The 24,016-nt window shown below is 42.1% G+C and overlaps 1 protein-coding gene across 1 annotated transcript in view; it reads right to left on the minus strand.

The window, feature by feature from the left end:
• Window positions 1-24,016, minus strand: part of tlk1 (tousled like kinase 1) — a 134,571-nt gene that overhangs the window by 12,942 nt on the left and 97,613 nt on the right. Inside the window, exons 11-17 of the mRNA XM_033024012.1 lie at window positions 21,296-21,484; window positions 19,131-19,197; window positions 18,641-18,738; window positions 16,447-16,528; window positions 10,430-10,521; window positions 10,248-10,337; window positions 6,816-6,985 (exon numbers count right to left, since the gene is read on the minus strand). Coding sequence (XP_032879903.1) covers window positions 6,816-6,985; window positions 10,248-10,337; window positions 10,430-10,521; window positions 16,447-16,528; window positions 18,641-18,738; window positions 19,131-19,197; window positions 21,296-21,484 — 788 coding nt within the window. The remainder of the gene's footprint in view (window positions 1-6,815; window positions 6,986-10,247; window positions 10,338-10,429; window positions 10,522-16,446; window positions 16,529-18,640; window positions 18,739-19,130; window positions 19,198-21,295; window positions 21,485-24,016) is intronic.

The raw sequence follows: 24,016 nt of genomic DNA on the forward strand, positions 1-24,016 counted from the left end.
ATCTTCGGAAATATGCACGCCCAGGAATTTGAAGCTCTTGACCCTTTCCATCATATTACAACGTTGGTATAAACGGGACTGTGGGTCCCCATCCTATCCCTTCCAAAGTCCACAATCAGTTCCTTGGTTTTGCTGGTGTTGAGAGCCAGGTTATTGCGCTGGCACCATTTGGTCAGTCGGTCGATCTCACTTCTATACTCTGACTCGTCTCCATCAATGATACGTCCTACAACAGTGGTGTCGTCGGCAAACTTGATGATGGAGTTTGCACTATGACCGGCTACCATGAGTATAGAGTATAGACCATGAGTATAGAGTGAGTACAGCAGGGGACTGAGCACGCCGCCTTGTGGTGCTCCCGTGCTGATTGTTATCGAAGCTGACACATTTCCACCAATGCGAACAGACTGTGGTCTGTGAATGAGGAAGTCGAGGATCCAGTTGTAGAGGGATGCGCAGAGACCCAGTTCTGAGAGCTTGGTAATCAGCTTGGAGGGGATGATTGTATTTTACTTCGGAGTCATGTGAGTGACTACGTGAAGAACCCCGCCACGACGCATGCGTGTCATATCGCTTCACGCTTGCGAAACGACAGGCGGGGTGGAGTGTCTCCCGCAGCGGTAAGTTTGAAACCGCGACCTGCAGGTAAGTGATTTACTCTGCGGTAGTTTTTGTCCCCGCGCTGTTTTTACACAGGGGGGGAAACTGGACAAAATAGTGTCCACAAGTGCTGCGAGTAAAGCTGGTTGGGGAGGACCGCGAAGGTGCGGGAGCCAGCAGCAGCTGAAGGCACAAGCCCCGTAAGGGATCAGCTATGCCGACTTTTTGTCCCGCGCCGGCCAGAACACCACGGCCGGGCGGGAGACTATTCAAATGGGGCCGTCGACTTTTGGACAAGTCGAAAACGGCAGGAGACGGGGTGGAACGACGTTCCCCCGTAGCGACAATTTTAACTTGGACCTGCAGGTAAGAGCTGCGGTCTTTTTGTGTTTTTACCATGCTAATTACAGGTGGAGAAACCAACGGGCTGCGACAAAGCTGGTGGGCTAGATGGGATCAGCTGTGCCCGATGTCGCCTCCGCACCGGCCAGATCCACGCAACCGGGCGGAAAGGCTAGACACAAAAACAAACAAGGTCGTGGACTCAGAGGAGTCCGACTTTGAACAACCGCGGGCGGCCAGCGACCGAGAGCGCTGGAGCCGGATGGAGCGGTGTGTGGAGCATTTGCTCCAATGTGACAGACTCCGGGAGATGGAGTCGGGTCACTGTGGGCCCTATGATAAACCCACATCAGTACCTCTTGAAGGGCTGCACAGTGCTTCTACCTCATCAGAGTGGAGCACTGCGGGTCAGTTCTGGGCTGACCTGGAAGAGGGGTCCGCAGAAGGAAAGACAAGTGTGCAAGGGGTGCAGGAAGAGAACCTACTGGACTAATAAAATGGACTCCAACAAACACTACAGCCAAAGACAGCACCCCTACGCGCCCACCAGCAGAACTGGTGAAAGCTCGAAGGCCCGGTATTCAAAACATGAGTCTTTTTAGGCCATGGCCCAGGCCGGCCTTCTTGGAAGATGCGGGGACCTCCAACGCCAACCAAACCGAAAATCCAGACACCATCGCAACAACAGCAGCGAAGAACCTACAAAAAGAAGTAAACCTGCCACTGGTAACTATGGAGGTAGGTGGGTCTGGTTCCCTACAAAATACAGGGAGCATGGAGGTTGGGGGGAGACTGCACTCTTTTCTGAATGCATGGAGCATGTTAACAACCGATACTTACATCTTAAGCAGTATCCAGGGATATACAATAGAGTTTATACACAAGTACAGCCCTCCAGTTCAACATATACCGAACCGAATGTTCGTGCCTTCTGATAAAGAAAAATCAAAAGCGCAAGCTGAACTGGAGCGGCTTTACATAAAAGGTGTAAATTGAGAAAACTCAACACGAACCATTAGAATTCGTGTCCAATATATTTATCAAAAACAAAAAAGATGGTGGTTGTCGCATCACCATAGATCTGACAAAATAGATACCTTTGTTACTGCTAAACAATTAATTTCCAAAGGTTACTTCATGGCCAGCATCGATTTAAAAGATGCTTACTATTCAGTGACCACAGATGTTACTTAAAATTCAACTGGATGGGCAACTCTGGCAGTATAAAGCACTGCCAAATGGGTCATCAGCCCCAGGCTGTTCACAAAAATTTTGAAACCAGCCCTAGCGTTTCTACGGAAACGTAAACACATGGTCATGGCATATTTAGATGACATACTCATTGTGGGCAAAACTTTGGAATTGGCCAAACAAACTGTAACAGCCACAAAACAGTTATTTGAAAAACTGGGATTTATTATCCATCCAGTTAAATCTAAACTAACGCCTTCCACTACTATGGACTATTTGGGGGTTTCACCATTGACTCAGTTCACATGTCGGTGACTCTGCCTAAGGGAAAGGCTAGAGATTTAATAGAGGCTTGCATAACCTCATTGACATCAGCAAACCATCCATCAGATTGGTAGCAAAAGTAATTGGCAAATGGTGGCTGCCTTTCCAGCCACACAATTTAGACCTCTACATTACCAAAACTTACAGAGAGCAAAAATACAAGCACTCTAAATTAATGCAGGTCACTTTGACAGACCTATGAAACTACCAATCAAGCTAAAATGGAATAAAATGGTGGATAGATAACATCTGGCTTTGTTCCAATCCAATCATTGTCAGTAACCTTTCCATGGTACTACAAACTGATGCCAGTGCACTTGGGTGGGGAGTCACCAATACCATCACCAGCTGTGGAGATAGATGGACTGCTCAGGAGGCATCATTATTACTCACACTGGGCATAAACTACCTGGAAATGTTGGGTGCATTCCATGGCCTAAAGTCATATTGTACTGGATCATATCACCAGCATGTTAGACTACAGATAGACAATACCACCGTGGTAGCATACATTAACCACATGGGTGGAAACAAATCGACATCTGGCTAATACAATTTGGCAATGGTGTATCCAGAGAGATATTTGGATATCTGCCACTTACCTACCAGGAAGACTAAATTTAGTAGCAGACACCAGGTCACGCAAATTTAATGAAAACACCGAATGGATGTTGAATAAAAAAGTATTTGCTGATATTACAGCAAAATATGGAACACCAGATATCGATCTATTCGCATCCAGACTTAACCACCAGTTATCAAATTATGTTTCATGGGAACCAGACCCTGGGGCAGCGGCGACAGATGCATTTTCGCTGCATTGGGGGGGGGGGGGGAATTGTTTATTTACGCATTCCCTCCTTCCTGCCTCATCAGTCGGGTATTAAGGAAAATACAACAAGACTCTGCGTCTGGTATTGGTAGTACCCGATTGGCCTACTCAACCATGGTTCCCAGTGGTATTAAACATGGTATTAGAACCATGTATCACCATCCCACATAGACCAGATTTATTGCTACATCCCGTAACAAGGGATAGCCACCCATGCCATAAACATTTGAACTTATTAATTTGTAGAGTTTTAAAAACACCTCTACTACAACTGGGACTGATGGACCGAACAGTGAACATGATCTCAGCGACCCAAAGACAGTCAACCAAAAAACAGTATCTGGTCTATATCGGGAAGTGGGCGATGCACTGCCATAAAAACAACATCACCTACAGAGACATGAACATCCCGTCTGTTCTGGAATGTCTGGCAGGCCTCCACTATGATGAGGGGCTCAGTTACAGTGCCATCAACTGCGCCAGAAGTGCCCTATCGACTTACCTATGGCAGGGGACAGAGTGTTACTCTGTTGGGACTCACCCACTGGTAACAAAACTTATGAGGGGAATTTTGAATACTAATCCCCCAAGAACCAGGTACTCCCAAATATGGGATGTAAGTATTATCCTGAAGATGCTCAGGAATTGGTCTCCAGCAACAGCTCTGTCCCTACACAGACTGACATTAAAAACAGTCATGCTAATGGCATTGGTCACGGCACAGAGGGTACAGTCACTGCATAAACTAAGACTGGACAACATGACTTCCTCAACAGAAAATATTACGTTTCATACCTATGAGTTAGTAAGCAGAACAGACAGGGATCAGCAGGCCTCAATATACAATTTAGGTCATACCCAAACAGATGACCGTCTGTGTATAATAAGACATCTGTCGTTATACATGGAGAAAACGAAAATCCTAAGAGGCAATGAGAGGGCACTTTTTGGTCAGCCACTAGCAACCACACAAAAGAGTGACGGTCCAGACCATCTCAAGATGGCTGAAACAGGTGCTAACACAGGCTGGGGTGGATACTAATATTTTAAAATCTCATTCCACCAGGGCTGCAGCTACATCGGCAGCGATACAGTTGGATGTACCAATGGACCAAATCCTCAAGGCAGCAGGATGGTCTGGGGGAAAAAAAACCATTCCAATTATTTTACATTAAACCAGTAATGAAACCTGGAACGTTTGCAGAAACAAATTTAAGTTCTGTAAATTAATTTAAACCCATAAAAAGGGGTTATAAATTTGTGTTAATAAATTTTATGATTTCAATGTCGAATTCATGTCCAAATTATGTTAACACAATTCCTCCTACAGTCATCAAGGCAGACGTGATGCATGGACTGGTTTCCACGGCATGAAATCACAGAGCTTTAAAATCTTCACGTAGTCACTCACGTGACTCCGAAGTAAAGAATAAACGAGAACTTACCAGTTTGAAGTTTGATCTGTATTTTATGAGGAGTTACGATGAGGGATTACGTGGTAAGTTCTCGTTTATTCTTTACTTCGGAGTCACGTGAGTGACTACGTGAAGATTATATACTTAACTGGTATCTCTTCTCTAATCTTACTATGTTTAGTCATTACAGTTATCTGTGATTTCACACCGCTGCTTTGAAGAATGACACGCATGCGTCGTGGCGGGGTTCTTCACGTAATCCCTCATCGTAACTCCTCATAAAATACAGATCAAACTTCAAACTGGTAAGTTCTCGTTTAATCTTACTATTAAATGCCGAGCTGTAGTCAATGAATAACAGCCTGACATATGAGTTTTTGTTGTCCAAGTGATCCAGAGTGGAGTGGAGAGCCAGCGAGATCGCATCCACCGTTGATCTGTTGTGGCGGTAAGCGAACTGCAGTGGGTCCAGGTTTTTGTCGAGGTATAAGTTGACTTGCTCCATGTTCAACCTCTCAAAGCACTTCATCACCACAGGCGTTAGTGCCACTGGTCGATAGTCATTGAGGCACGTCACCTTACTCTCCTTGGGCACCGGTATTATTGATGCTCTTTTAAAGCAGGTGGGAACCTCAGACGCGAGAGGTTGAAAATGTCCGTAAAAACTCCAGCCAGTTGGTCCGCACAGGTTTTCAGAACACGCCCGGGTAAACCATCAGGTCCAGGCGCTTTCCGAGGGTTCACCCCACAGAAGGATTTTCTGACGTCGACCTCTGTGACTGTGACCGAAATACCATCACGGGGAATGGGGGCTCGGGAAGCCACATCAGTATTCTCGCTGTCAAAGCGTGCGTAGAACGCATTGAGCTCGTCAGGGAGTGATGCTTTGCTGACATTTGAGCTGCCTCCTGATTTCGCCTTGTAGGGGATTGCATTTAGGCCCCGCCACAGCTGCCGAACATCCGACTCATCCTCCAGCTTGGAGCAGAAGTCCCTTTTGGCCTTTTTGATCTGGACTTTTTATCTGGACTTCTTGTAGACCTCTGTATCTTCGGACATGAATGCCCGGTGTCTGGTCTTCAGGAGAGTGCGGATCTCATAGTTCATCCAAGGCTTCTGATTGGGAAACACTTGGAAGGTTTTTGTAGGGATGCAGTCCTCCACACATTTCTTTACGAAGTCTGTAACGACTGTGGCGTATTCGTTCAGGTCCGTTGCCAAGTCCCTGAACATTGCCCAGTCTACAGACTCCAAACAGTCCTGGAGTTGTTCCTCAGCCCCTCCCCCGACCAGCTCTGAGCAGTCCTCACCTCAGGTGGTGCGCTCTTCAATTGCTGCCTGTAGGCAGGATGAAGCAGCACTGAGGAATGGTCGGATTTGCCAAAGTGACGGCGAGGGATAGAACGATAGGCATCCTTAATGGTGGTGTAGCAATGGTGGAGGGTGTTTGGTCCTCTGGTGCTGCAGGATACATGTTGGTGGAAGTTAGGGAGCGATTTCCTAAGGTTGGCTTTGTTAAAATCACCGGCTATGGTGGTAAATGCCTCGGGGTAAGCCGTTTGGTGCTTATTGACCACGGCGTGCAGCTCGCCCAGTGCCAGATGGACATCAGTCTGGGGAGGGATGTAGACCGCAGTCAGGATGATGGAGGTGAACTAAACTTCAGAAATCATCATCAGATTGCCATATCCTGAAAAGTACAACCCCTGCACTTGAGCCAGCTGATCCGAATATATTGACCAGTTGACATCACAATGGCCACATAAAGTTGTCAACATTGCTTGAAACTGCAATGTTGACAGGAAAGAGATAAAAAATAATTAGAATGGCTGTACGAGTTCGAAACAATTTAATTTCCATGTGCAGTATTATTTTCTTTCCCTTTAAGAAATACAGCTTTGTTCGTTTTTGGTAATTTATTAAAAGCTTGCATTCATATTTTGCACTTTACATCTACATTATCCTAAAGTGTTTTGCAAGCAAAGATACTGATAGCAGACTGTGTGTATTTCCCAATTAATTGAAAAACCAATCAGCCAAAAATAAATTATCTAATTAGAAGTCATAAGACCCTGGAACATATCACATCATTAAGTCCGATGCAAACTTACCAGGCTTTAGATCATAGTGTATAATGGGAGGCTTGATCTCATTTAGGTATCGCAATGCATTTGCTATCTGCATTACAATAGATCGTGCTTCCTTCTCAGACATCAATTTGTGTTGCTTCAAATAGAAGTCCAAGTCATTTCCTTCACAATATTCTAAAACTGTACAAAATCTAAAGAAAAACAATTTACAATTTATTACACACCTTCACCACCACATTAGTTTAATATAAATTCTGCTCATTTTTTTGTATGGCTTGTTTGCTTTGTATAAAGTAATCATTTTTAAACTGACTTTGCCAGCTGGCATCTGAGGCGTGAATCTCCAACAACTGACGTAAACCTGTGATTTTTTTTTTTTTCCAACGAAGACAACAATCCATCTTTGCACTTTAATCAATTCTATTTTCTCCAAATCTAGGCAGAAGATGAACTGGCATGAACAGTGTTTTATTGCCCATTTTTAATTCCACTGAGCATGTGGTGTCGAGTAATCTTCAGTTTCAGAGGACAGTCAAGAGTCCTTCCCACGACATGATTTCCTTCCCTGCCTAGCATTAATGAACCAGATAAACCTTTAGAATAATTTGTTTTTTGTTCTTTCCAGTCTGGATCGGAGCATCACTCGCCCAGTACCAAACAATATGCTACCTTCCATAACTGCATGTTTGAGAACCGATCTCCAAGATTGCTTAAACAATCACTTTCTCATTTTTGACAGATATGACTTAGTATCTCAAGAATATATCCATTCCACCTTTCAAATCAGTCTTGGCAAACAATGAAATTTAGCACCCCATTATTCATCTAATTTACAGGCAGGTTGGCTGCATTTTATAACACAAATTGTTAAATGTTGAGGATTTAGGTGAGATTCTCGGATCAGAAACTTCTGCACACACTGAACCAAAACCAAAACACATTTTTATAAGCAATTTGTGTCAAGGGAATAGTATTTTATTAGCCTATACAGGTGCACAACCTTTTATCCGAAAGCCTTGGGACCAGACACTTCTCGGATTTCGGAATTTTTCGGATTTCCGAATGGAAGATTTTTAGCGTAATTAGGTAGGTAGCGCGGGCGGCTTGAAAGGTCTGGAGCGGCTGCCTCCTCCCCGGAGACCGGGGAATCATTGTAAATCATTGCTTAAATGTTAGTCAGTTAGTTTGGAGGGATTTTATGTGGTGGGGGGGGGGGTGAAGGGGGAAACTTTAATTCTTAGTCCCCTACCTGGTCGGAGAGGCGGGGAGCGGGCAATGCCTTACCAGGTCGCCGTGCAGTAAGCTCCGGAGCGCTGTGGCCGCCGACTCCCAACATCGCGGAGCTGGGGGCTGCGGGCGTCCGGCCGCGAGCGGCGCCGGTTGTAGCTCCGACCCCGGCAACTCTGCCCCTGGCTGCGCGGCGCTCCAAATCCAGCGCCGCCCACGGCCGGACGCCCGCAGCCCCAGCTCCGCGATGTTGGGAGTTGGCGGCGTCGCAGCGCTGGGATACCAGCGGGGAGCGGGCAATGCCTTACCGGGTTGCCGTGCGGTAAGCTCCGGAGCGCTGTGGCCGCCGACACACACCATCGCGGAGCTGGGGCTGCGGGCGTCCCATTTGGAGCGCCGCTCAGCCAGGGGTAGAGTTGCCGGGGTCGGAGCTACAACCGGCGCCGCCCGCGGCCGGACGCCCGCAGCCCCATCTCCGCGATGTTGGGAGTCGGCGGCCACAATGCTCCGGAGCTTACTGCACGGCGACCCGGTAAGGCATTGCCCGCCTCTCCGACCAGGTAGGGGACTAAGAATTAAAGTTTCCCCCTTCACCCCCCCCCCCCCCCCTTCACATAAAAGCCATCCAAACTAACTGACTAACATTTAAGCAATGATTTACAGATGTTTAAGTGTCTCCCCGGTCTCCGGGGAGGAGGCAGCCGCTACAGTAGTACAGACCTGGGTTGACCGTGGGTCGTTTTGGGTCAAGTTTGGTGCCAAACGCGAGCTTTGGTGTGCAGAAGACATCCTGGAAAAAATGTCCGGTTTTCGGAGCTTTTCGGTTTCCGGAACTCCGGATAAAATGTTGTGCACCTGTGTCTACACATGAAATGCATGCATATTCCATTTTAAGGGTTTATCCACTGGTTACCTTTGGCCTTTTAAATGAGTACATCAGGTTCTAAGATACTCAGAATCTTATTAGTCAAGAGCCAAATCCTTTCCCTATCTTGACTGTCACACTTATTTGTAATACATTGCTGCAGTATTTAAGATGCACCATGCTTTCATTTGATACCACTTGAAAATTGCTTAATCATTTTCCAGATCATACACATATTAGTGACAGTAAAATATAGGCACAAAATGGTGGAGTAACTCAGCGGGTCAGGCATCATCCTTGGAAAAATAGGTAGGTGACGATTCGGGTCGGGACCCTTCTTCTGACAGTGACAACACGATTTGTTTTGAGAAAAGAAGCCCCCACAACCTGTATATTAATATGTAACTTTTTCTCATTTAATATACCGAGACACGTACAAATTATGTTAAAAAGTGTCAGCTAAGAGGAGTTCCTCCCATAATAGTGTGTTTGGTTATGATTAGTTTAGAAATGGATGCTTAATGGTATTCACAGACGCAATGGGCGGAAGGGCCTATTCCCACATTGTATTTTGTATATTTTGAAACACTTTGCCACAAAGTAGCAGAATTGAGCAGTTATATTAACCAAGTATTTTTATGCAGATTTGGACATTTTCTGTAACACATCTGAAGTAGCAAACATTGCTTCATTAATGGAATTGGAGTCCAAATGATGTCCAAAGAATGGAACACATTTAATCACACTGACATTCCACTAACTTTGAGTAACTTGATATTAAATAACTGAAATTACTTAAAATACACCGTTACGGGAAGGCCGTGCTCCAAGAAAGCAGTCTATATTACAATTTTCTGTAATGCAAAGTTGAGTCATCTGTGCATGTGTCAGGAAACCAGAATTATGCTGATTTACTCCTGCCTCTCTCCCTGCCCCCTCCTCCACCCCACATAAATTCAGTGTGAATGAATTTTATATCTCAGAATGTTATGCTTTATTGAAACTATACCACTAAGGACCATTATCTTCTGTTGCTAAAATATTAATGAATCACATCCTAAAACATTTAACTTAATTACAACTTTCCACAAAGAAACTCAGCTGTGGGTTTTAACGGGAAATGCTAAAGCCATAGCAAAACAAGACATACCCTTCTATATTCAAAAACATCAAATTAAAATCTTTAGAATAATTTTCTTATAACTTGACAAAATAAGATATTTGAGATTAGCATCAAGTATGTTATTTTCCCTTTAGTTCGACTATACGTTCCAAACAATTTCAATATTTTTTGCTGTTATTTACGAAGAGACAAATGTAAAGAAACATACACATTCTGAAATACAAAGCAGCATACTTACGTATCTGTATCTAAGGAGAAATAGTCATACAATTTAACTATCCTGGGATGATCCAGTTCTTTGTGTATTCTGTATTCTCTGCATGCATGCCTAAAACCAACAATTAAAATAGTGCATATAATTCTACTTTGTTCTGAAACTACAGAAAATTATATTTCTTTGTTTTAAAGATAAAGACATACTTGTGATAGTTTTCTTTCTTTTCTTCTCTCCAGTTTTTGTTCAGTTGATGAATCTTCACTGCTGCGTACCTCTGTTCAATCAGGTCAAAGGCCTAATATATGAAAAAATAAATAAAAATACTTATAATAGCCTCTTAGCACCATTTCAAACTAACGTGAGAATTTTTTTAATTGCTTCAGATACAACTTTTAATGTAAACACACAAATACAGAACTGTTGGAAGTAAAAAGGCCTCTGACAAATGTTCAGAGTGTGTTGAAAGACGCAGATGAAAGATCAAGAATTACAGCCCACAGCCAAAAACCAAAAGCTGCTGTTTCTACTATCTTATTTAAGAGCCATTCTCTGGGTCACTACTGGACATTTACAGAAAGATATGGAATGTGAACCTGCTTCAGAGATTTAAAAACACAGTTTATAAGCAAAACTCGTTATCACCCATCAAAACAGGAAAAAGACCAAAGCTCAACCAAGAATAGGTCCAATATTCCACTGCATTTGAAAATCAAAACAGTACTCCAATACAAGATGCTGCAGATGCCAAAAACCTGAAATAAACAGAAAAGTCTGGAAATTCCCAGCCCAGCCAGCAAATATGGAGAGAAAAAGAGTTAAAATTTTAGGTCAATGAACCTTCATTGAAACTGATGAAATCGAAGTAGGCTGCAAATTGAAGCCTAGACCGTGAGGCACATCATTAACCCTGCCTTTGCTGCAGGAGGCAGGCGATGGGTCTAAAGCAATCATTACAGAACCACTGCTATCTTAAGGAAATAGGTCACATGGTCATGGGATGCATCTGATAAGGCCATTGAAATCAATACCCACTCATCAATCTACTAGGAACATAAAGTCGATTGTTCAACTGTTTAATTTGCAGATGTCTTTCAATTTATATTCCATAACATTTATAATCTCTTGATCTATAGCAAATTACCTTTGTGGTTGATTTATTTAAAGTTTGAAATCTTGACAATAGTGATGTAGTTGCTAAATTTCTGAATTGAGTAATTCAGAACCTTCGATGAACATGTAATATCCAGTAGAAAATGGGAATTTAAATTCATTGCACTGATCTAGAATTTAAAAACCAGTCCAGAGGAGGCTTATGAGAATGATCCCGGGGATGGTTGAGTTAACGTACGAAGAGCGTTTGACGGCTCTGAGCCTGTACTCGATGGAGCTTAAAAGAATGCGATTGAAACTTACCGAATAATGAAAGGACTGGACAGAGTGGATGTGGAGAGGATGTTTCCACTAGTGGGAGACTCTAGGACCAGAGGGAACAGCCTCAAAATAAAAGGACATACCATTAGAAGGAAGATGAGGAGGATTTTATTTAGCCAGAAGGTGGTGAATCTGTGGATTCATTGCCGCAGGCGGCTGTGGAGGTCAAGTCTTTGGGTATTTTTAAAGTGGGGTTTGACAGGTTCTTGGTTAATAAAGGTGTCAAAAGTTACAGGGAGGAGGTAGGAGAATGGGGTTGAAGGGGAAAGATAGATCAGCCATGATTGAATGGCAGAGTCGACTCGATGGGCAGAATGGCCTAATTCTGCCCCTATGACATAAACATATTGACTACAGACAATTTTACAAATAATAGTAGAAAATGCTGGAAATATTCAGCTCAGAAATTATCTGGAGGCAAGAGAAAGAGTTTTATATTCTAGGTCATAATCTTTCATCAGAGCATTGTTTTTTTCTCTCACATTGTCATTACAAAAGCTATCAAAATAGAGTTATTTTCTACATTTCAGACTTCCAGCGTCTGTAATGTCTTTCATTTGTTACATTACCCTCCATATGGCTCTCATTTCTAACTGCAATAAATACATTAGCAAAAATGGCAAATGAAAGTGTTATAAGGATCCTTTCAACATACATTTTTACAAGTTTACATTAGTGCTGAATAGAAATACAAGACAAGAATTACAAATTACTACACATAAGCGCTTTTAGAGAAATATTTTGCCATTCATTCTGTGTTAAATTATTATAAATGTATTGTGGGCATCCAGTTGTGTGCACAGAATCTCAACCTTTGATAGTTATTCAGAAAATGCACACATTCTGACAAGCCAAAGATTGTCCCAAGCAAAGTAAAAAAGAATCAAGTAATTGGAGTGAGCTAATCATTCTTTAAAGTCTTATTCTGCCATTTAACTGGATATATCAACTTTAATTTCACCAAATGCTACATCATACCCCTTGATATCATAATCTGTCTATGTTGAAAAATTTGTCCAACTTTGCTGCCATTTTAAACAAAGGCATCACACTCATCACTGATAATTCTGCAAATGTGATTGACATCTTAGGTAAAGGGGAATAAATTTTCTTACTTTGGCCACTAGATGTCTCGAGTCATTGAGATCAGCTGGACAAGTCAGTTAACATAAAAAAGCACCCAATGAAATCACAGAAACCTATAATAGAGGGGGACATAATGTTGCCAATGGTAACTGTGCTAGTCCCTCACCTTATGTAATCTGTAAATTGCATATTCACATACTATCCTCTACCTTAATAAAATTGTCTGTGAGGTTACACAGATTCTGACAAACCTGTTAAATAATATTTTTACCTGTTATGCACATTTTTGCAAATGATTTTAAATTTAAATCTGGTTACTAGTTGGAGAAAGAATTGTGAGAGTCATTATTTGAACCATCACAGGCTTCTACTCGTCATTGGTTTGTTTCTGCTCATGTTGCATTGTAGCTGGAATATCAGTGCAAATTGCTACACGGTGATTGGGCTTTCCATCACTGAAAATGCCACCACATTAATTCCAAACAATGGCTTCAAAGATCCACGCAAGGTTCTGTGCAGGTTTGGCGCTGTGCTTTCCACTAAGAACATTTCACACACTCTTTGACAGGCCTGTCAATGCTCTAAAAACTCATACAAATGCACTTTAGACATCCAATATAGGATGCTCCATTGACATCCACATCTGGAACTCCTGTGCCATCATAATCTTCGTGACACAGCCATATGCACTGATTCCCCCCTCCCCCCCCCCCCCCCCCCCTCCTAATGGCTAATGACTAATGTGCAAATCCCTCAGTTAACCTCCTTAGAATGTAATGTGCCCTTATCCGAGTTTGGACTTTAAGTGAAAGATCATGTGAGAAGGTGTCTCCAACCACCTCTTGCTGGTCAGCCACCTCTGGCCATATGAAAGGGGAATGGCACAAGGGAAGGGTTATGATAAAGTTTGGGGATGTGGCGTGGGTAGGTGGATGCAGTGATTGTAGAGGAATGAAAGAATGATGGAGTAGTGCAGGCTTATGTCATATACAATTTATAGAAGTGAAGATTTTGTATAATGTGAGGGAAAGAGATTTAGTTATGGGCCTACATTGGTCAATGTGTTATTATCAGCCAAGATTAAAAAAAACAATGGCCTGAAATGTGTCTTTCAGCAGAGAATCAACACAGGCACATTTGTTTCCTGCCAGCTTAAGCTACTTGTGCTGGTTACATATCATTTTCTCCTGCAAGGAGGAAGGAAGTGTGTCATAGTATGCCGTGAAATGTGTTTGAACGCTGTGCTATGGTCAAATAGCAGCCAGTCACACGAGCTACAAGATGTGGATGAGAGACATGAAGCTGCTTGAAGTAGATGAGAGTGTGGTTCTGCGTATCAACATGTGAGATTGTTAAGTGATAGATGTGTACTGACGTAAATGACTAAACAGATGATGCAGTTGCCAAAATGTGACATATTCACTAACCTTGATTATGCACATAGGTTTATTAAATGTGTAGGAAGGAACTGCAGATGCTGGATAGACACAAAAAGCTGGAGTAACTCAGCGTGTCAGACAGCATCTCTGGAAAAAAGGAATAGATGACATTTTGGGTCGAGACACTTCTGAAGAAGGGCCTCAACCCGAAACGCCACCTATTCTTTTTCTCCAGAGATCCTGTCTGATCCGCTGAATTACTCCAGCTCTTTGTGTCAATCTAGGGATATTAAATGTCTTGCTACACCTCATTCAGCACCTTGGAGTAAAATTGGTCTACCATTGTCTCAGATTTTCTAGACAATACCTCCTCCCACTTCATCTCTTGTAAGGATAGCAGTATTTTCTGTTTCTGTCCCTGTCCCATCTGTTCATAAGGTGGCACTTGCTGAAATGTTCCCCATGTACAGGAAATGCAGCTTCCCTCATTGTGATTGACAAAGTACACACCCACATCTCCTCTGCATCCCACACTTCTGCTCTCACCTCACCTCTTTTCCCACCTCCTCACCCCCCCCCCCCACCAGACAGAACAGAACAGGAATGGTGGTTCTTACCTTTCACCCCACCAGCTTCTTTCTGCATTTAGAACATAATTATTCAGTATTTCCGCCAGCTACAAAGTGATCTCCCCCCAACAGTCCCTTCAGTGGCTCATTCTGCTTTCCACAGGGACCACTCTCTTCGTGCCCCCCTGGTTTGCTTATCCTTCCCCACCCATCTATCAACATCCCCCGGCACTTTACACTGAAATTATAGAAGGTATAACCCCTATCCCTAAACTTCTTCCCTCACCTCCATCCAGGGATCCAATAGCTTTTCCAGATGACACAGAGATTCACCTGCACCTCATCTATTGCATTCAGTGCTCTTGAAGTGGCTTCCTCTACATAAGCAAGACTAAACAGACAGGGCGATCAGTTGCTGAGCACTTGCACTCTGGCCTTAGTGGTCATCTAGATCTCCCAGTTGCCAGTCAAAGTCATACAATGTAAAAACAGACCCTCTGCCCAACTTGCCCATGCCGACCAACATCCCCCATCTACACTAGTCCCAACTGCCTGCATTTAGCTCATATCCCTCTAAACCTCTCCTATCCATTTATTTGTCCAAATGATTTTAAACGTTGTGATAGTATCTGCCTCAACTACCTCCTCCAGCAGCTCGTTCCATACACCCACTACTCTTTGTGTAGAAAAGTTGCGCCTTAGGCTCCAACTAAATCTTTTCTCCCTCACCGTAAACCTATATCCTCTGGTTCTCGATTCCCCTCTCTGGCCAAGAGACTCTGTACATTTACCCGATCAATTCCTCTCATGATTTTGTACACATGTACAGGATCACCTCTTATCCTCCTGCGCTGCACAGAACAGTCCTAGCCTGCTCAACCTCTCCTTATAGCTCAGATCCTCATATCCTAGCAACATCCCTGTAAATCTTCTATGCACTTTGTCTTTTTTTTGTGAACCAGCATCTGCAGTTCCTTGTCTCTTCACCTATCGCTTGCTAGCTCTTGCCCCACCCCTCCTTATACAGATTACTTCCCTTCTACTTTCAGTCTAGATGTAGGGTCTCGATCCACAATGTTGACTAGCCATTTCCTTCCACAGATGCTGCCCGACCCATTGAGTTCCTCCAGGTCCTCTCTTTTTTGTATTACAGTTTGTAGCATCTGCAGTTTTTTTGTGCCTCCAGTAATCAGCGTTAGTTATTTTGAACTGTTGCCAGTCATCTGCAAAACTATGCTCAGCACTAGTTAGTAACGTTGTTTATTGAATTTTTGCCATTGATAATGAAGCACTAATTTTATCCACCGCTACCTACACAGAGTGAAATGGGTGCAATTTAAATATGGTGCCCACAATCAGCCTAGTGTTATATATACATGCCTTCACCTTAGTAACTTACCTTCTGTGGATGTAGTGAAGAAGTAGCCAAGAAATGCTTCAAAATATGAACCAAGGTTCAAATTTTGCATAAGTTCGAATAAAAAGGTTAATACAAATGATTTTGATTTCTCAATCAAATCATTTATTTGCAAAAATCATTTTAAAATGAAGAATGATAAAGTTTGAGCCACGATAGGCAAATATTTGTCAATATAATAAGTGTGCGCGCAAATTTCACCAGGTCACACTATACGTTAAAATTAACTTTCCTCAGCTTAGCAACGGTTAGTAAGCAGCTCCTTCCACATCAGTGAAATCCAAGTATCTTTCCAAACAATTGAAACGCGTCATGTCATTTTAAAACTCAAAGCTTACCTTGTATACTTCACTGAAACCACCTCGTCCAAGTAGGTGTAGCAATAAATATCTATCATTCAACGTGGGGTGATCTTTGAATCTAAAAAAGAGATGATCAGTCTGCATAAACATAGAGAAATCGTCAAAGTATTCCACAATTAACCTATTTGTACAGATGGTTATGATAAGAGATGCGGACATAATTAAAATATTTACATTTCAAACTAAATGAAAAATATTGAAATATGTCTTTTGAAGTGAGCCTGAGAGGAATTATCAGGATATTATTATACTTTGATTTTAATGCTTAACATTGGGTAGGTTTTGCTATTGAGCTGTTTTGAAGAGAAAGGTGGAGTATTGGAGAATTAGCAATAAAATTATTGATGTATGAAAAGCTGAAAAGGAAGAATCAATAGACAATAGGTGCAGGAGTAGGCCATTTGGCCCTTCGAGCCAGCACTGCCGTTCACTGTGATCATGACTGATCATCCACAATCAGTACCCCGTTCCTGCCTTCTCCCCATATCCCCTAACTCTGCTATATTTATCAAGTGGAGAGGTGTGGTTCAATGACTGGAAAACAAGCAAGACTATTTGCAATATCTTTGCTGAAGGAGAGAAACAATTTTTACCAGCCACAACTGGGTATTCTGGTCAGTAGCAGAATAGCAGAGGACTAATTATGTAGCAGAGGACTAATTACAGTAGCAGTGGACTAATTGTGCTAACAAAAAATTAATGATAAAAGATAGAGATTGGAATTGCTTACACTCAAGATTATGTAACTTTTAGATTTAGGCAAGGATAAAGAATTATAAACATTTATATATTCAAATTATAGTCAGTATTTATATTTTAAAATCAGATGAGCACCAGCTACATTTCAGGTACAACTCATAAAGTGAAGGTATGATTGGCTGCTATAAAAAGAAAGCGCAAAAATGATTGTAAATTGAGGTTTTGATAGCTTTACAAGCAGACATGCGCACACATGGTAATCAAGAGCATCCCACCTATGCTTTTGATTACCATTTGTGCACATTTCTGCTTACGAGTTGCTGGGTTTTTTTTTGCCAAAAGGCAAAGACTAAAAATAGTGGCCTTTGGACTTCAGGATGGAGTATGGAGATGGTAATGGGATATGGTTTGGATTGCATGCAACCATGTACAGGGATAATAATGAAAAAACAACTTCAGAATATCAAAAATAGAGATCAGTGCCTTTGGAGATTATATAATTTTGATATGGCCAGCTGCATCATAATGGAAATAAATGTGTAGTTGAACAGCCGGGATTACAAAGTCAGAACAGACATCTAAATCACCTCATTTAAAAGCATACTCTAAAATATGAAGGCCAATCAAAAAAGATGAAATATTTCTCAACTTTACGTAAATAAAAAAAATTCTGGGTCTCAACCCAAAATGTCAACTCCATTTCCTGTCTATGGCCTCCTGCACTATTGCAATGAGGCTCAATGCTGCGAGGAACAGGCATGTTGCAGCTTCCAAGCCCAGGCTTGAGTCAGGACTCAATAGCCATTATGGCAATTTCAGGTAACTCATTCTCATTGGGTATAACTAGACTGTGATAATATTAACTTGGTGTTTCTCCTCAGCACTGACACTGCCTGATCTGCTGGGGATGGCCTGCACATCTCACCTTTTATTCTTTATTTTCTTTACCTTCTCTTGCTTCCTTCAATAATTTATCAAATAGATTGCATCTCGGACTTCTTACCACACAAATCTTTCAGAGATATTTCCTGTGCCCTATCCCCACTCTCTCTGCAACTTAAAACTATCTTGATTCCAGTTTTTCTTAAGGGACTATGAAATATCAACTTTATTTCTCTTTCCACAAATTATGTCTAACCTTCTGAGTAGTCCCACTATTTTCAGTTTTTATTTCAAATTTCCAGCATTTAGCTTTAATTTCAATTATTTATCTTATTGCTGTAGATATAATGTGATTGCGTCCGATATATTCAGTGTCTAGAGTCAGTGTCATAGAGTCATACAGCATGGAAACAGGCCCTTCAGCCCAACTTGCCCACACCGGCCAACATGTCCCACCTACACTAGTCCCACCTACCTGAGTTTAGCCCATATCCATCTAAACCTGTCCTATCCATGCCTGTAAAATATTTTGAAACAGATTTTGAAAGATACATTAAATTCCTAACAATTTTGATATCTATTAACCTACTGTGAACTGTCTTCATTATTTATTCTTTTAAGTTCACGTATGTGCAAATTTCTCACTCTCTCCAGTCTCTCCAGCTCTGCTTGAATTTCAGCTTCTTCCTGTTTAAAACAGAGAAAAACAAATTTGACTGTAGTACAATTATTCTGTCAACCATTCAAATAACATAATTCTTTCAGGATTTGAAAGAGATTCAGATTTGTTCATTGTCATATACACAAGGGTGAAATGAAGTTCATTGTTTGCATGAAGCGCATAAAGAGTAAACGGTAATGATAGATACATCAATAATGAAAACAAAACAGCATATTGGTACAAAAATTTCAGCAGAATCATAAATTGAAAATAATGAAAATACTAAAGTGCAATAATCGAGTGAGGTAGAGTTACGAGTATGTGCATTGCAGCAGCTCAGGGAAGGGGTGTGAAAGAGGTGATTGGGTTAAGAGACAGTAACATCACAAAATTATAATTAAACAGTAACATCACAAACCTTCTTAAGATGTCCCAACCTAAGTTTGAAAATCTCTTCTTGTTCATGGTACTCTGCTACCGTTAACCTATAAAAGGGAAAGAAAACAGTAAAATGAATGTGCCACGTGGACATCAGAAATAATTAAAGTTGCATGGAGCATCATTCTCAACTTCAAAGTCAACTCCGATGCCTAAAAAAAACCCAGACATAAGTAAGTCACCACAACTGCAAACGCTTTTATATTTACGTCAATCCTTTAGGGTTGGAAATTATTACTTGGGTCTTTGCAGTATTGCTGATTGTTACAGAATACTCCCAACACATCATAAGGATTAGCATGAACTGAGAAAGAATAGGAATATTAGAAGTATAAGGCAAACATTACAAGAACAAGCAACAATGTTCAAGATGTGTTACATCTCAGGTCTGCTCATCCTCATACCGAACTGGAATAGAAGATGAAGGTAGACACAAAATGCTGGAGTAACTCAGCAGGACAGGCAGCATCTCTGGAGAGAAGGAATGGGTGATGTTTCGAGTTGAGACCCTTCTTCAGACTGATGTCAGGGGAGTGGGCAGGACAGGGATAGAATGTAGTCAGAGACAGTAAGACTGGTGGGAGAACTGGGAAGAGGGAGGGGATGGAGGGTAAGGGACAGCAAGGGCTATTTGAAGTTAGAGAAGTCAATGTTCATACCGCTGGGGTGTAAGCTACCCAAGCGAAATATGAGGCACTGTTCCTCCAATTTGCGCTGGGCCTCACTCTGACAATGGAGGAAGCCCAGGACAGAAAGGTTCGATTGGGAATGGAAGGGGGAGTTAAAGTGCTGAGCAACCGGGAGATCAGGTAGGTTGAGGTGGACTAAGCGGAGGTGTTCAGCGAAACGTTCAGCTGAGCCTGCGCTTGGTCTCGCCGATGTACAGATGTTGACACCTGGAACAGCGGATACAGTAGATGAGGTTTGAGGAGGTGCAAGTGAACCTCTGCCTCACCTGGAAAGACTGTCGGACTCCTTGGATGGATTCGCGGGGGGAGGTAAAGGGACAGGTGTTGCATCTCCTGCGGTTGCAGGGGAAAGTACCTGGGGAGGGGGTGGTTTGGGTGGGAAGGGACGAGTTGACCAGGGAGTTGCGGAGGGAACGATCTCTGCGGAAAGCAGAAAGGGGTGGAGATGGGAAGATGTGGCCAGTAGTGGGATCGTGGAATAGAAGATGATTTCTCTACAAAGCACATTGCTTTCCTCAACCTCTTAGCTGTGATGCTCGTATTCTATCCATGAGGAAACACAGCAGCCATGATTGGAAATGGCAAGAAGAACAAAAGTGCTGGTGTAAGTTAGTTATATTTAATGAATATTTCCAGGGAGTAACACTTTGGCTTCGAGATGCATACTTTAAAACTTGCTCAGTGGAGTCTTAGCAAGCAGAAAGCATTTTTGACTCCAACATTCTAGGTTGCATCTGGCAAGTATTGGTAATGCCACAGCACTCAGAGTACACATTGAATGACCAGGAGCATCCTGTTCACTTGAGAGAGCTCTACTGCAAGAAAAATGTAGCCTTATTGTACCAACTTTGGCAATTAACTGGGTGGACATGATTACAAATGAATATCTGACTTGCCTCCTCTTGGGATCAACACAATGCACAGAATAACACAAAGGGGTGTATAATATTGCAGAAAATGGGCAGCACGTTTACTTCAGTTTCATCATATCTACATAGGTAGTGGAATCTCTATTTAAGGCTGCAATTGCCAGTACTTGAAACTCTAATAACCTGACTAAATGTTTAAATGAAACACAAGATAAGCTGAAGCTCTGCATTTACCGAATAAATGGAAAAAACATCCAAACGAGAATGTAAAATATATATTTATCATAAAGATTATAATTTTAATCTTAAAACTAAATATAGATTAATAAAGGCTAATACCTTTAACATTCCTGTTCTTTCTCAGTTCATGCTAATCCTTATTATCTTTAGAATCTGTTCTAAAGATTATCATAACATTTATGATAATCATAAAATGTAGATGAGATTTATGATAAATTTACTCAGCCATTTATAAACTTTTGTAAACAAATTTTCCAATCAATTAAATATTTTATTGCTTGGCTTGCCCACTATATGAAATAGTTTAATCTATCAAGACAATTAATAACATTTTAAAAGGAACTTACAACTGTGGAAGGTTTGGTCTGACAAATGGATCGTTTTCTGCTCCATTTACAGCTTTAGCTTTGCGTTGCTTTATCTCTAAATTTGCTGATGGAGCCTGCACATTTTGAGTTGGTTGCGGCTTTCTCTTTGCCAACAATTTCCTCTGTCTTTCTATTTCTTCTCTTTGTTGATTTATCCATTCCTGTTGTCTGCATTAAAATGAAAACAGTAAGAAAGTCTGTGAGTACCAAGAGCCTTCAGTGCTGCTCAAAATGTCAGAGAATATATAGTACTGAAACATTTTCTTCTTGGCAGTCGAATGAAGGTCAGGGAAAACTCTAACTGTTGTCAACATCAGAACAGAAAATACTGAATCTGAAATATTAAGTATGTTTCTCTACCCATAACTGCAGCCTGCCCTACTGAGCATTTCCAGCATTTTCTGTTTTTATTATAGATTTTCAGCATACTTTTAAAATCTTCAACTGTTGTTAAAATGTGAAAGGAGAGGGTGCAGACTGTGTGACAGTGTGAAAAGAGTTCACAAAGGTATAGAATGATGTTATAATGGCTTTCATACAATTGAAAGTGTGGGGGGGGGGGGATCTAGCAATGGGAAATGCATGCAAAATATTAAAATTAAATTATACAGCAGCAGTATGTTAATCATCAGAACTGCCCCCTCCATCGACTCCTTTAAGTCTAGACTTAAAACCTATTTCTACTCACAAGCGTTTCTTGCGGTCCTCTGAGGGAGCGCTGTATGTGTGTATTGTTAGATCTGTGTACCATTGTATGTAGCACGTTAGTATCTGCACTGATGTAAAGCACTTTGGTCAACGAGAGTTGTTTTTAAATGAGCTATAGAAATAAAATTGACTTGACTTGACTAGTAGAGAGAGTTAGGAAGAAGTCTAAAAAGCAGGACTTCTAGGGTGGTTATCTCTGGATTGCTTCCAGCACCTCGTGCTAGTGAGGACAGGATCAGGGAGATAGGGGATCTCAATGTGTGGCTGGGGGGCTGGTGCAGGGAGCAAGGATTTAGATTTATAGACTACTGGGATCTGTTCTGGGGTAGGGGTGACCTGTACAAAAGGGACGGGTTACATCTTAACTGGAGGGGGAACGACATTCTGGCAGGCAGATTTGCTAGGGCTACACGGGTGGGTTTAAACTAAATAGCGGAGGGGAGGGATTGACAAATTGGGAGTATAAAGATGGAGTTAAAGGGGAAGTGAGTACAGGAAAAGTTACAAAAGACTCACAAATTAATAGGAAGGAAAGTTCGAGAAGGGATAAGAGAGTACGGTCAGGGCCAATTGTGAGTGGTGGGAGAGGGGAGGTGAATACCGAAGTCAAAGTGTTGTATATGAATGCGCGAAGTATAAGAAATAAAGTGGACGAGCTTGAGGCTCAGTTAGAAATTGGCAAGTATGATGTTGTGGGAATTACAGAGACATGGCTGCAAGTCAGCCAGGGGTGGGAACTGAATATTCAAGGGTATACCTCCTATCAAAAATACAGACAGGTGGGCAAAGGGGGTGGGGTAGCTCTGTTGGTGAGGAATGAGATTCAGTCCCTTGCAAGGGGTGACATTGAAACAGGAGATGTGGAGACAGTATGGATAGAACTAAGGAATTATAAGGGTAAAAAGTCCCTAATGGGACTTATCTACAGGCCTCCCAAACAGTAGCCTGGATATAGGGTGCAAGTTGAATCAAGAGTTAAAATTGGCATGTCGTAATGGTAATGCTACGGTTGTTATGGGAGATTTTAACATGCAGGTAGACTGGGAAAATCAGGTTGGTACTGGACCCCAAGAAAGCGAGTTTATGGAGTGCATCCGTGATGGAATCTTAGAGCAGCTTGTACTGGAGCCTACCAGGGAGAAGGCAATTCTGGATTTAGTGTTGTGTAACGAACCGGATTTGATAAGGGAACTTGAAGTTAAGGAGCCATTAGGAGGTGGTGACCATAATATGGTCAGTTTTAATCTACAATTTGAGAGGGAGAAGGGTAAATCGGAGGTGTCAGTGTTACAGTTGAACAAAGGGGACTATGGAGCCATGAGGGAGGAACTGGCCAAAGTTGACTGGAAAGATACCCTAGCAGGGATGACAGAGGAACAACAATGACAGGTATTTCTGGGAATAATACAGAAGGTGCAGGATCAGTTTATTCCAAAGAGGAAGAAAGATGTGGATAAATGTGAGGTTATCCACTTTGGTAGCACAAACAGGAAAGGCAGATTAATATCTAAATGGTGTCAAGTTGGGAAAAGGGGAAGTTCAACGGGATCTGGGGATCCTTGTTCATCAGTCAATGAAAGTAAGCATGCAGGTACAACAGGCAGTGAAGAAAGTGAATGGCATGTTGGCCTTCATAACAAGAGGAGTTGAGGAGAGGAGCAAAGAGGTCCTTCTGCAGTTGTACAGCGCCCTAGTGAGACCACACCTGGAGTATGGTGTGCAGTTTTGGTCCCCTAATTTGAGGAAGGACATTCTTGCTATTGAGGGAGTGCAGCATAGGTTTACAAGGTTAATTCCCGGGATGACGGGACTGTCATATGCTGAGAGAATGGAGCGGCTGGGCATGTATACTCTGGAATTTAGAAGGATGAGAGAGGATCTTATTGAAACATATCAGATTATTAAGGGTTCGGACACGCTGGAGGCAGGAAAAATGTTCCCGATATTGGGGGAGTCCAGAACCAGGGGCCACAGTTTAAGAATAAGGGGTAA

The sequence above is a fragment of the Amblyraja radiata genome, chromosome 7 (assembly GCF_010909765.2).
Source record: "Amblyraja radiata isolate CabotCenter1 chromosome 7, sAmbRad1.1.pri, whole genome shotgun sequence".
Lineage (NCBI taxonomy): Eukaryota > Metazoa > Chordata > Chondrichthyes > Rajiformes > Rajidae > Amblyraja > Amblyraja radiata.